The sequence below is a fragment of the Leiobunum rupestre genome, chromosome 7, assembly GCF_980474605.1.
Source record: "Leiobunum rupestre chromosome 7, qqLeiRupe1.1.hap1, whole genome shotgun sequence".
NCBI classification, from domain to species: Eukaryota; Metazoa; Arthropoda; class Arachnida; order Opiliones; family Sclerosomatidae; genus Leiobunum; species Leiobunum rupestre.
In genome coordinates this window covers 15,995,457-16,008,866 of record NC_143390.1, presented here as the reverse complement: position 1 = coordinate 16,008,866, position 13,410 = coordinate 15,995,457, and the positions used below count along the sequence as shown (strand labels likewise).

At 33.1% G+C, this 13,410-nt stretch overlaps 1 protein-coding gene across 4 annotated transcripts in view; it reads right to left on the bottom strand.

The window, feature by feature from the left end:
• Positions 1-11,868, bottom strand: part of LOC149934899 (nucleolysin TIAR-like) — a 296,032-nt gene extending 284,164 nt beyond the window's left edge. For all 4 annotated transcript variants that reach the window (XM_090152831.1, XM_090152832.1, XM_090152833.1 and 1 more), the window contains exons 1-2: positions 11,735-11,868; positions 11,458-11,554 (exon numbers count right to left, since the gene is read on the bottom strand). In XM_090152831.1, coding sequence (XP_090008957.1) covers positions 11,458-11,554; positions 11,735-11,793 — 156 coding nt within the window. In that variant the 5' untranslated portion in view covers positions 11,794-11,868. The remainder of the gene's footprint in view (positions 1-11,457; positions 11,555-11,734) is intronic.
• Positions 11,869-13,410: the final 1,542 nt, after the last annotated feature.

Here is a 13,410-nt window from a genome sequence, read left to right as displayed (position 1 = left end):
TTTCCCTGACTTTTTGGAAAGATTTTCAAATTGTGACTTTTCCCTGACTTTTTGGAAACATTTTAAAATTCCCTGACTTTTCCAGGTTTTATAGTAATTATAGGGTTTCAGTAACATAAATAGGTTCTTCGTAATATAGTAGTCAACGATAAATAATTTTTCCCGTTTCGATATTAAAAGGTCCATAAGAATCGCATTAAAACAGGTGAAACCAGCATTGACGAAATCTCTATACTCTCGATAGCAGACTGAAAAATAATGGTCGCTTAAACCAGCGAGCGTTTTCCCTCGCTTTCATATTTAGCAAATGGGCCAAAACCCCCAATTTCCCGTTAAGAATAAACAGGCTTTTTGCCCAAACATCCTTCACAAAAAATTACGCTCTTCTATCGCTACAACGCGTGAACGAAAAATGTTTGGTTGGCAGCGCAGCGTCCAAAAAAAGGGAGATGGGGTGGCCACGAAAACCAATTTTTTAGCCTACAACGGCCAACGCCATCTAACGGCGGCAAAAATAAAGAGCAAGGGGGGGAAGGAAAAAGTCCTAATTCAACATTTTTCTTGTTCAATCAGAAGTATTTCCCCGCTCCATTAATTTTTCATATCGGCGCTGCCATAGCGAAGAAAAACGGGGGGGGGACTTTAAGGGGCAAGGGGTGAGCCCCCGAGCCACGAACTTGGGGGCAACGGGGGGAAACGGGCGAAAAAAGCAGCTAGAATGAGATGATGATGAAGAGAGAAGTAATGGAAAATGACCCAAAATTCATCCTGCCGAACGGAAAATTCGCTCTCCATCACCGCAAAACCTCACCTCACCCGATACTACCTACAATGGAAGGATAAATACCATCAAACCTATAAAGAAGGTATTAGGTTAGTCCGACGCGAAACGTACAGCTATCCCTACTAAAAAACCGCTCATCAATTCTAGAAGGGGGGCTATTTTTTCATCTATTTTCTTTTACGTCCCCCCTTGTTTCGTTCTCTTCTAAATGAGAGTATCGGCTTCTAATAATCTTGTTTTTTTTTAAAAGAATACTACGGATGGGGGGGGGGTGACCTAACTGTGGATCAGACAAAAGAACAGAAAAGCTTTCTTGATGACAATGTCATTTAGGGGAAGCTACCCCAATAGGGGGGTTAAGGATAAAGATGGGACCTCGAAAAAAATTGGGTGATAAAGTAACGTGCCCAAAATGAGGTTTCCTACCCTTAACGACACCCCTTATTCCTAACCCCCCTTTATTTTATTTTTTATTTTCTTAATGGAAGGTGGGTGGGAGACTGAAAAATCAATATTAATGAGGATCGCCCAATTAAATCTAACTACTTATTCAACCACTCTTTTCGGTCGCCAGTCGCCTCTGATTATTTATGTTTAGAGGATGCGCATTTAAATACAGTTGACTGGAAGAGGAAAAAAGTTTGGGTGATTTTCCATTTCCAGCAATTACTCCTGTTCTAACGAGACGATTTTTTACGGTAACTTAAACCCCATCCACTAATTCCTCTCTAAGGTTTTTTATTCGTTCGATTGGCTCTAAATCTAGTCGGATAATTCAAATCGATTGTTAACAAAAGAGATTTCAAATAAAATTTTTCTTCTACGTGAACTAAAGTTTAGGAAGGAATCTAAAATCATTTTTCAATGGTTTAAATTATTGTTGAATTTAATGCGCCGTTTTAATATTCGTATTTAAAATGCACGATTTATTTCGCTTTGTTTAGATTTCCTAGTCCTATCAATTTGCGAACCCCTGAAAGAGATAAAGACTTCGATACCGTTTGTTTCGCACGATAACAACGGGACGGATAAACCTAATAAAAATAACCCTCTTCATATTTTAATTACTTTTTCATTTAATGAGAAATACCCTACCATGAATAACACCAAGTTTTGGCTAAATTAAATCAATTTTATTTTAAACACGTTATAAATTGAGTTTGTATTTAATTGATTTAATTGCAGGAATACAAATTACAAAAAAAAAGGTTATAAAAAATAACTTTTCAAATTCAAATAATAAATAGTAATCAAAATTTGATTTCGTTTAATTTTAAATTATGTGAATAATTTGACTGTAAAATCTAATCGTTCAAAAACAATTAAAATAAATCTGATATAAATCCTGAACATATCCGATTTAAATAAAAAAACAATCAAATTAATTTTAAAAAATCCGATTTAAATAAAAAAACAATCAAATTAATTTTAAAAAATCCGATTTAAATAAAAAACAATCAAATTAATCTAATAAATCCGATTAAATTATAACGTCAAATTTAAAAAATTCGATTTAAATAAAAAACAATCCAATTAATTTAAAAAATCCGATTAAATTAAAACGTCAAATTTAAAAAATCCGATTTAAATAAAAGCATCAAATTTTTATTTAATAAAATCCAATTTAAATTAAAACGTCAAATTTTTATTTAAAAAATCCAATTTAAATAAAAACATCAAATTTTTATTTAAAAATATCAATTTAAATAAAATTAATGGATTAAAAATCAAAACATTTAAATAAATTGGTTAAATTTATTTTTAAAAAATCCAAAACACCAACCCAAACTGTTTTACCATCAATTATTTATCAGTTGGTAAATAACGAGTAGAAGTAAAAATATACAATGATATTTTTAGATGGTTGCCACAAGAAACGAATGGAAAAAACAAGGAAAAATGATGAGATTGTCCATCTATAAACTTAAGGGTACAGGGAGCCAATTGTGCCGAGTAAAAACGAATGAATCGAAAGATGTTGAAGGATCCATCAAGTCAGACACCTTCAATATCTTCTGTTAAACTTCCCATCGTTTTTCTTATTTGGAGGACCTTCTCCCCATCACGAAAAGGGAGGAATAGCGAGAGTGGATAACAAAGAAAAACCTCACCTCATTCTACTTTTGTCGTTACCTCTTTCAGATCGAAATAAAAACAAAGATTTCAGAGGAGGGCATTTTTTGTGATGTACACGAAAGGGTCTTAAAAATAACATGTAACCGCGTGGGAGGGAATAAATATAAAACAAGAAAGCTGACAAAATAAAATATAAGAAACATTTGCTTTTGATTTGGAAGGAGAAAAAATAAACCGATAAAGAAATCGGAAATATTTCTTTGAAAAAAAAGCAATATCATAAGCCTATATATTTAGGAATTTAGAATTTATTTTTGGGTTTGTTGGAAGTTTAAATTTAAAAGCAACTGTTGTTTTTACCAAAATACCGTGGCTGCCATAACCTAGTGCAATTTGTACTGAAATTTCACTTAGAACTAATAGAATTTTGGCAACACTATCACTTTAACCAGAGCCCCCCCCCCCCCTCAAATCTTATTGGATAAATATGATTATATTTCTAAAAATATAGGACTTTATAGGACTATTTTTACAAAATTATAGGATTTTATAGGACTATATACTTTATGCATTTAAGAACAAAATCTATATTTAGAGAAATAAATCTTTGATTTTCACTTAAAAAATAGAAACTAAGCATTTTATCACAAAATTATACTCTTAGCTAACCATGTTAACAATAACAAAAGTATAGACTAGAATGACTTGGTATAGGAATTTATCCTATATCTAAATCTAGCAATTTAACTGAGTGGCTGGATTTGAAATGGGCAAAATATCAAAATTAAAGGATTTTATAGGACTTTTGGGGGATTTTGCTAAAAATATAGGATGTTATAGGACATTGTTGAAATTATAGGATTTTATAGGAATTATTTGAACCTCTGGGACCCCTGCTTTAACCTTAACAGGGTTGCCAACTATATTTTCAGATTGAAATTTCCTACTATTTCTGAACAAGTTTGGAGATTTTTCTTGGAACGTTGTAGGGCCAAATTAAATAATTTCTAACTTTAATTTATTTTTAACTCAAGTTATTGAACTTACCTCAACTTAAATCTCAGTTTAACGTTTTATTGCAATGGTGGAATTAAAATAGTTATCACAGATTAACAGCAAAAATACCTTCATAACATTCCGAAAATAATTCTGAAAATTCACTGACTTTTGAGCTATTTTAAAATTTTAAGGGTTGTCTGATTTAAATCAATTTTATTTAAATTATTAATTTTATTATTAATCATTAATTCAAATGAATTTAAACTATAGTTTCGGTCGATTTATTTATCAAAAACCAGCATAAAACCATAAAGGAGCTAACAGTTCTACGTCACACGACGTCATACATTGAAAAAAGTCTACCCAACATGGCGGCCACAGCCAAAGCTACGGAGAGTTAGTTCCCTTTAAAATCTACAACCCTTGATTTTACCTAACCTGTTTGAACCCTTCACAATAATCATTAGCACCCTAACCATCGAACAATCCACTTATTAAAAATAACAAAATGATATGATTAAATATATTACGCGTGGCTACCGTATAAAACCTTTTGCAGATAGCATGGATACCATGAGAAAACGTGAAAAAACTATAAATAAATTAATGGAAACTATAAAATTACACGACTTCTCCAGCTTGATATTTTCTTGTACGATTATTTCAATTTTTAGGTTCTGTATATCCATCACATTTTAATAGATTCAATCAAGATTGACCCAAAGGGTATACGGGTAATTTCCACGAGTTTTAGACTGACATGCAAATACAACGGATGAGATGTGGGCGGCAGGAACGTTTCCCATTTCCCCAATAACGAAAACTACGGGCTTCCGTGTACGAAAAACGCGAAATACGGAATGTCCGATCAAAAAATGCAAGATATTTCATTTCAGTCTGAGAGAGTTAAGTACTGGCAGAAAATATGGGCGCACCTGTGGGTTCCCAACCAACCAAAACCGAATTAATAAGAGACGGCAGAAAAACTTTCGCTCACTGTCGAATGAAGCAGCCCGAACCACTTTCAATATTTCCTTTACCCGAGCAACCGGCCAAAACGACCGCCTTATCGGATCGGTATCGCAAACTGGATGGTGCTTTAGCTCCTTAAAATGAAACTATTAAAAACTAAATTTTAGACTATTTACACAAAATATTTGTGTTTTAAAATAAACTTAAAATTACTTAAATCTAGTATGTAACGACCAATTTCGTCGTTTATAAAGATTGTCACTTCAGGGTTGCCTCAATATTTTCATATTTAAATTCCCTGACTATTCAGTTTTCCCTGACCATGAGATTTTCCCTGATATTTCAACGCCAAAATTGTAAAATATTTAATTTATTTTTACTTAGAATGTTAATAAAGGCCAAACTTTCAAGGAACAAAATAAACACAGAATTTTTCGAAGATATACAGAAAAATTAACTTCAAAAAGTGTCAAGTTAAAATTGATTTCTTGAAATTCCCTGACCTTTGACATTTTAGGCGAATTTTTTAATTCCCTGACGTGTGGCAACCCTGCACTTTGTTTAGCTATTGCTTGACCATACTTTATTAACATTCGCAGAGTAACCAGCATGTAAGTCTCAATAATATATAGGAATTATAGCATATAAATATTAAAATTAAATATGATTTATAGCACTAAAATGTCTCCAGAAAATTGCTTAATTAAATAAAGCTACAATTATAGGATTATGTACGACCACTTCATAGTTGTTTCTATGAAAAAAAAATTAATAAAAAGTAAATATAGGATAAAAATTAAATCACAGAATTTTAGTAAATACAGCATAATTAAATGCAAGGATTTTGTACGACAATTTCAAAATCATAGGAAATATAGCATAATAATGAAACTCTAGGATTTTGTATAACTACATCAGAATTATAGTAAATATAGCATGATGAAATCCTAGGATTTTTTGTACGACTATTTAAGAATTACAATAAATACAGCATAATTAAATGCTAGGATTTTAAACGATTATTTCAGTCATAGTAAATAGAATATAATTAAATCCTATACGAAATACAGCATAATTAAATGCTAAGATTTTGTACAACCATTTCAGAATCATAGGAAGTATAGCATAATAATGAAATTCTAGGATTTTGTATCACTACTTCAGAATTATAGTATTTAGTAAGATCATTTCAGAATTACAGTAAATAAAGCATAAATTCTATAATAATTTAAAACTATTTCAGAATTTCACGAAATATAGCATTATGAAATTCTAGGATTTTGTATCACTACTTCAGAATTATAGTAAGTATAGCATAATGAAATCCTAGTATTTAGTAAGATCATTTCAGAATTACAGTAAATAAAGCATAAATTCTATAATAATTTAAAACTATTTCAGAATTTCACGAAATATAGCATTATGAAATTCTAGGATTTTGAACGGCCATTTCAGACTGATACGAAATGTATAAGAGGCGAGCTTCTTTGTGAAAACGACACGCGACGACTCGTTTCCTATTAACCAATAAAGAATCTTGTGGAAAGAAAATCCGATTTTTCTGCTTCCTTAGAAAGTTGGAAAGAATTTTTTCGAGTGGAAGGCATGATCAAACACTATCAAGATGTGATGATCGGACAACTACGAGTCGACGCGAAAGAGGGCAATACCAGTAAGGAAAATATTACTTTTAAGATACCAATATTGTTCTAAGTACCTCCCCTAAAAAAGAACGACAGCAGATAAGTTATCAGTGTGAACATACGAGAGTGGCCAGTTTCCAATTCTCCTACAAAACGACCCACTTGAGGGGGTCATTTGCTTAGCACTCTCGTATTAAAGGAACAAAAACACACGAGTTAGAAAAATAACGTATGAAAAGTTTACATTGCGTTGTCTTTTGCCAATAACAATAATTAGATCCATTGCTGCCGCAATTTATTCCCTGACATTTCCAGGTTTTTGCCTGACCAAATTTTCCCTGACCATTTTTGTAGAATAAATGAATGGTTTTAGGTAAAATTTCGCAAAATATTTATTATGTATTTTTAATATCTCTTTCAAAAATGTATTTGCCTTTTTTTTTGGGAATCATTTTCAAATTCCCTGATTTACCCCTGACCTTTTAGAATATTTTCAAAATCCCAGACTTTCCCTTGTTTTCCCTGGAAATCTTTTAGCAGGGTTGCCATAGATTTTAGATTAAAATTTCCCGAACTTTAAGAAATTTTCCCAGAATTATTTAAGACCACGTTTTGGCAATTTTCAAACTAAACTTCACATTTTTTTTTATTTGCAACCAAAATTAAATTACCTGACTTTTTCATGCTTTCCAAGTACTGTAGCACCCCTGTTTAGAAATTTTCCCTGAATATTTTAAAACCAAAATGATGGCATTTTAAATTTTATAATTTACTTTTAAATTAATGATTACCATTCAACTCATATTTTAGTATGAGCCTTTACCTCAATTATTTATTATTTTTATTATTATTAATTTATTTTAAACAACTTATTTCAACGGTGCAATTATTAAGTTTAAAAATGAGCAAAACGTTTAAGAAACCTTAATAATTTTCAAAAATTATTCACTGAACTAAAGTAAAAATAATTTCATGAAATTGTGAAGATGAAAATTTAAAATAAATAATATTTTTACTGCAACGTTTAAAAAATAACCAGAACTTTTTAAGACCTACAGAAAAAATTTCAAGATAAACTTAAATTCCGTGACAAAATTCTTTAAATACCGAGACTTTTAAGGGCTAAATTCCTTAACCTGATTATACCTCCAAAATAAAATCACCCTTTTTTATTTTTATTATTTATTATGTAAATTATTATTGTAATTCAAGCCGTTTCTAATTCCTTGGAAATAACGTTATCTTCCAGACTAAACCCAGCGTTATTAGACACCCGATGGTAGCGTACACAGCACCTGACAATACTATGACATTAACATAAACTAATTAAACGGACTGACTAGAAATCATTATTCGTAAGTTAGAGCGTAGTCCGTAAATAAACTTCCAACTGTCTTCGCTAAGGCGGAGCTTTCTAGCGGTGTGAAGGATTGTAAACTAAGCTTAGCACTTTCCCCCTCAAACGAAGTGGGGGGAGGGCTTTATATATTTATAAGGTACTAATCTCATCTTGATTTAATTTGCGAAGCCTTGGTCAACTCTCGGGGATTCCAGTACGGAATTTGAAGATCCCTCATTCCATCAAAGGTGACAATGTAAGGCGCGGGAGACGGAAAACGGGGAAAAAAATCTGCTAAGACAGAGTTAATTCTCCGCTCTTGCCCCGAAGACGCTATTAAAAAGAGACCCGGATTACACGGGGGGGTTCTACTCCCTCTACCGGGAAGAGCGAGAAAATTTAATTGGCATCATCATTAAAGAAGAACGAAGGTTGCCAGTGAGACGAAGAGATGATAGAGATCAGTCTCTCCTCCGTAGAAACCCCACCAAAAAAAAACGGTTCTCCTGAATAAAATATGAATTTTTCTTCTGAGCAGGAACTTTATAATCCCACCAGAGGGTTTGATGGGATTAGCAAATCAATGGAAAACTTTTCCCGGAGACTTCAGAAATGCTACAGAGGCCTAAAGGGTATTAACATCCGATGGTGAGGAACGAAGCCGATGGATTGGTAAAGTTAACACCTCTCCTTTAACAGCGCTAGTGCCACGTAACTATCAAACTCAACACCGAAGGAACAGCGTGGTTGCGGGGGAATTTAAGAGAACAAAAATAGATTTTACTTCCATATTTAAATGAGGGTAGCGTCTCCCAACGGGGAGAGGGGGGCCAGAGTTGAGCGGAGTGAAATGAGAAAGACGCCAAGAGGGACGGGGGAGGGGGACCGAGCTTAAAACTTGGCTGTCCGTCCGTCCTGCGTGGAATATAGTCGTTCAATCATTTCTTCGGCGACACAACCTACAACCCTCAAAAACGATGCTCTTGGCGCGGTACAAATAAACGCTCGAGGGGTCGGGGTTCGCCAGTAAGAACGCCGGACCTTACAAGCTATAGCCCTACCTTCCCTTCGCTGTATTGTTGAAATGGGGGGGTTGACAAGAGGGGGGGGTCTTGGGGAACATTCTTTGGGCATTTCCAACTAAGTTAATGGACTAAAACTGTTCCATTTAAATAGATTATCCAGAATAATGTATAGGAGGAATTCTAAGTAAAAATGAAATATTACTTTTTCCTCAATGCCAGTGGAATATTATAATAAAAGTTTTTGGTATTTTTTTTTGTTACTGGCTTTCTAGTTCATGTTCTCCGAAAAATAAAATTCTGTAAAGTTACGACTAGTAGCTACGATAAATAAAAATATTAAACATTAACAAATTAAAATTCCGATACAGATTTTGAAAGCAAAGATATGAAATTTTTCGATTCATTTATCTCAGGGCTCCCACCAAAATCTGAAAACAAAATAGGAAAATAGGGCATTTTTCTGGCTAGAAATAGGGTGAAATAGGAACCAAATTTTTTAAATAGGAACCAAATAGGGACCATTTTAATAAAAAAAATAAGATCTTTATTTAAACTTTTAAAAGTAGCAAATTTTAAAAACTGACTTAGTTTTAATTTAAAAAATGTTTTATCACAAAAATGTCTTAGTTTTAATTTCTAAAAAAACTATAGACGTGAATAAATACAATTCTGGTTCAATATTTTAAACCGATGGTACTTTTCACCAAATGTACTAAAAATAGGGTGATTTTGTGACCAAATCCCAATGTTATGGTGGTTTAGTGACCTCGAAAAAAAGTAGGGGCTTTTAGGTATATTAGGGACCTGGTGGGAGCCCTGTTATCTACATAAAATTGGTAGAAGAAATTTTCACTACTTAAGAAATTATTTTTTCTTTGACTTAATACCTCAATTAATTATCTATAAATCTTAACAGTGTTGCCAGTTTCTTCTCATCCAAATTCATTGACATTTCACAGTTTCCTCTGATCATTTCAAAAGATATTTTCCAAATTAATTTAAACCAAAATTTTGTAATTTTTAATCTATAAATTTTATTAAAGTTTTTCATTTGCAACCAAAATCATATTCCCTAACGTTTTTACTAGTTCTTTAACCCATTTTCAAATTCAGTGACTTTTCCAGGTTTCCCTGGTAGTGTGGCAACTCTTACAACACAATAAACTACCCCCTAATATTTTGAAGTTTAACAAAAAATAAGTTTAAATAAATATTAATTTTGCACCATGTTAGTATGGTTTTAGTATTGAAATGAGTGAATAATAAAACTTAAGAAAGCACGCTTGGACGTTTGGTTAGGTAAGAAAAAAATCTTATTGCTACGCGTAAATTCTAAAAACAAAATACATAAACCGAAAAGATTCTCAGCAAAAATTAATATGAAAAATAATGTATCTTTTAAAAACATATTTTCAATCTGTAATTATATTAATTAGTAGCTTTATTTTTGTTTAAATAATTATGAAATTAGACGTATTTATAGTATCATTTTAATTAAAATATTAATAATTTCCAGTACTAAACATAAAAAAACTAAGATGATAAGAAAAACTACGGTAACGACATTTCATAGTTCATACCCACCATACCCACTTTAAACTAATGATAAAATTTTATCATTTACATTGGATAAAGGCAAATATACACTATAAGCGATGTTACTGTTGTAATTAATCAAAACGCTTATAAAGTATACCGGTACCTAAATTACTTTTGGTAATCGTGAATGTACATCATTACAGCGAACCGTAAATAATTATTAGATAAAATATTTCTACGAAACATGGTATTTATAGACTTTTCTCATGTAATCATTTCTTTGAAGGTTACACCATAAACAGAAATGTATGGGGAAAATGCCATGAATTCCTCAAACAACATGACAGTATTCGCAAAAATGCAGCAGTTGCAATATGACGGGTACCACAGCATATTTCACAGTCTCCGTAACGAGTAGTATTACGTTGTTGAATAACAGGACTTGATAAACACTAATAGGCAATTTATAGCTACGCGCGAATGTAGGCAATTGGATGACGTAAACAATTCAAAAGTGTAATTGTGGTTTAAAAATACTATTGAAACTATAGAACCATGATAGAAATATAAACCAAAAAATTCCCTATTCGCGTTGATACACTACGAGTAAAACCTAAAATGTTATGAAAAATTACGTGTCAATCAATTTAAAAACGTATGACGTAGACTATAATCAAATATTTTTTCAAATAATATAGAATTTACACTTTAAAATGACAGCCAATGATAAATATACAGCATGACAAGACAGAATTAAGTCATAATGCAGCATCGTAAGGCAACGCAAAGAGTCGCTACTCTCTCAGTTAAAATAGACGCAGCGCAAATTAACGGTTCTCAATTTAAAAATTAAATGTAGAAAAAGATGCACTAATACATTTAATTTGGTAGTTTACCATATCCACTACATGTCAATAACGCATTGACAAGAGTCAGACTGGAAAGAAGCCCTATATGGGCCAAAATAGCAAAAATTTAACACTGGGCCTATTTCTCATAGGATTTTGCTGGCAAAACGTTCCAAAAACCGAATTTGGCGCCCACCGGGAATGGGGAAATAAAGAGAAATTCGGTACTCACTTCGTGAATGATTTTGCAGCCCCTGACCGCTCCAATCTGTCCAAATAGAGCCAGGATGAGCTCCTCAGTCACGGAGGGATCTAGGTTACCAACGTACCTAAGTATTTTAAAAGGGAAAGGCTTATTAGAAGAGCGGCAATGCCGAAGAAAGGAGACACGTTGTACCCTTGTACACACACACATGTGAAAAGGAATGGCTGGTGCCGAGGGAACTCGGTAGCACAAAGCCGGCATACACAAATACGCGTTAAAACGACGTCTTAAACGCTAAACTTACAGAGTACGTGGTTGATTTTCATTTCCCAGATCCTGGAAGAGAACGTACATTGAGTCCATGAGGCTGAAAAACCACTGCAATCGGCAATTATTCGAAAGAAAATTCTTAAACCTAGTTCGACATAATGGCGTCTGATCACTGAGCCTACAATAACAGCGCACGCGTCACCTCAGCCGCAAGGGCTTCTGGGAGCATCCGGTTTCCGTGGCGCGAAAATCGCGATTTTCAAACATCCACTTTTGTCAAACTGGTAAGAAATGGTTACCTAGTCGTACTAAAACCCAACAAAATTATAGAAAATGACCATTTTCTTCAATTTAAATCTAAAAATGTTATTAATCGAATAAATTCAAGGATTTTTAAGCAGAATATAAATAGTTTTAAGCTAAATAGTAAGCTTAGTATAAAAAAATCGTAATTTTGGCTATATTTGAGCTAGAGTTACTACGTTTATAAACTAAAGAATATAGATATAATTTAGGCCTACGATGACTAATTCGCGGGCTATCACCGATTTAAATTTTCTCTTGCGTAAACTGATTACAAACTACCACCACACCCATATGATTTTAATAATTTTTATTTGTTAAGTCAGTCTGACCTAGATTAAGTAATTACTTGTTAATATATCTTCTAAAATTATCATACTTGTTTTTACAAAAAAAAACAAGTATGACAGCCTAGAACAGTACGTTTATTCGAACCAAAAAAAATTTGAAAAATCTAGAATGAAACGCGGAAAATATTGAAATTATATATTTAGCATTTCGAAACATAGATCCTGTACGTTTCAAATTTCTGGTGAAAGGGAAATTTATCGGCCCTTTCGCCGATTTCAATACATTATAAAAGGTCGTAAAGAGTAGGACAAAGTAGGTCAAAAGAGTAGTAAATCTTTTAAAAGAACGGAGCCATGGTTTCGACCAACAAGAGGGATACTCCCCAAAAACCTGCAAAGAAAAGGGAAGGCGTTATCCTAAATTATCAGTATAGATTTAACATTGTGATAAATTGATCGGCGTTAAGATGGTGACCAAACTATCGAGTGCGTCGATTCTCGAATGGGACCTTCGAGGGTTCGATTCAAACAAAACTGCACGTGAAAGTGAGAGTGAGATAAAAAAAATATATAAATTTTAAATAGAGAGTCGGCGAAAACCCGCAAAAATATTTACATACGAAGTGGAGAAGAAATTCGATGGAGTGACCCGAATAAAAGGAGCTATTTATATAAAGTCTCGCTCTGGAAATGCGGTGAAAACAGAAGAGAGATCACTTCTATTTATATGCAAATTAGGGGAAGACCACTTTCCTAGAACTCTCGGTCGCCGAGCGTGAAATATCGGCAATCGACCAAAAGACATCACCCATCCCGTCACCCCGACCGCCGCCCTGACACTCCCTCCCCCTTTATTCCGCTTCTTTTAAATCGAAAAATATAAATGTATTAATAAATCGTCTTAACGATGCAGATATTATTTATTCACGACTTTAAAACAGGGAGCGCGCCTTAGCTGATTTCATACACTGATAAGACGGTTCTCTCGTTCATAATCGTCGACTAACTTCATTAATTGCGAAATAAATCACGGGATTTATTAATCTTCTTTCGTAAATAACCCAACCATTATCGAGGTAGTTGTTTAATACGCAGTCTCTGTTTTACATCTACGCCG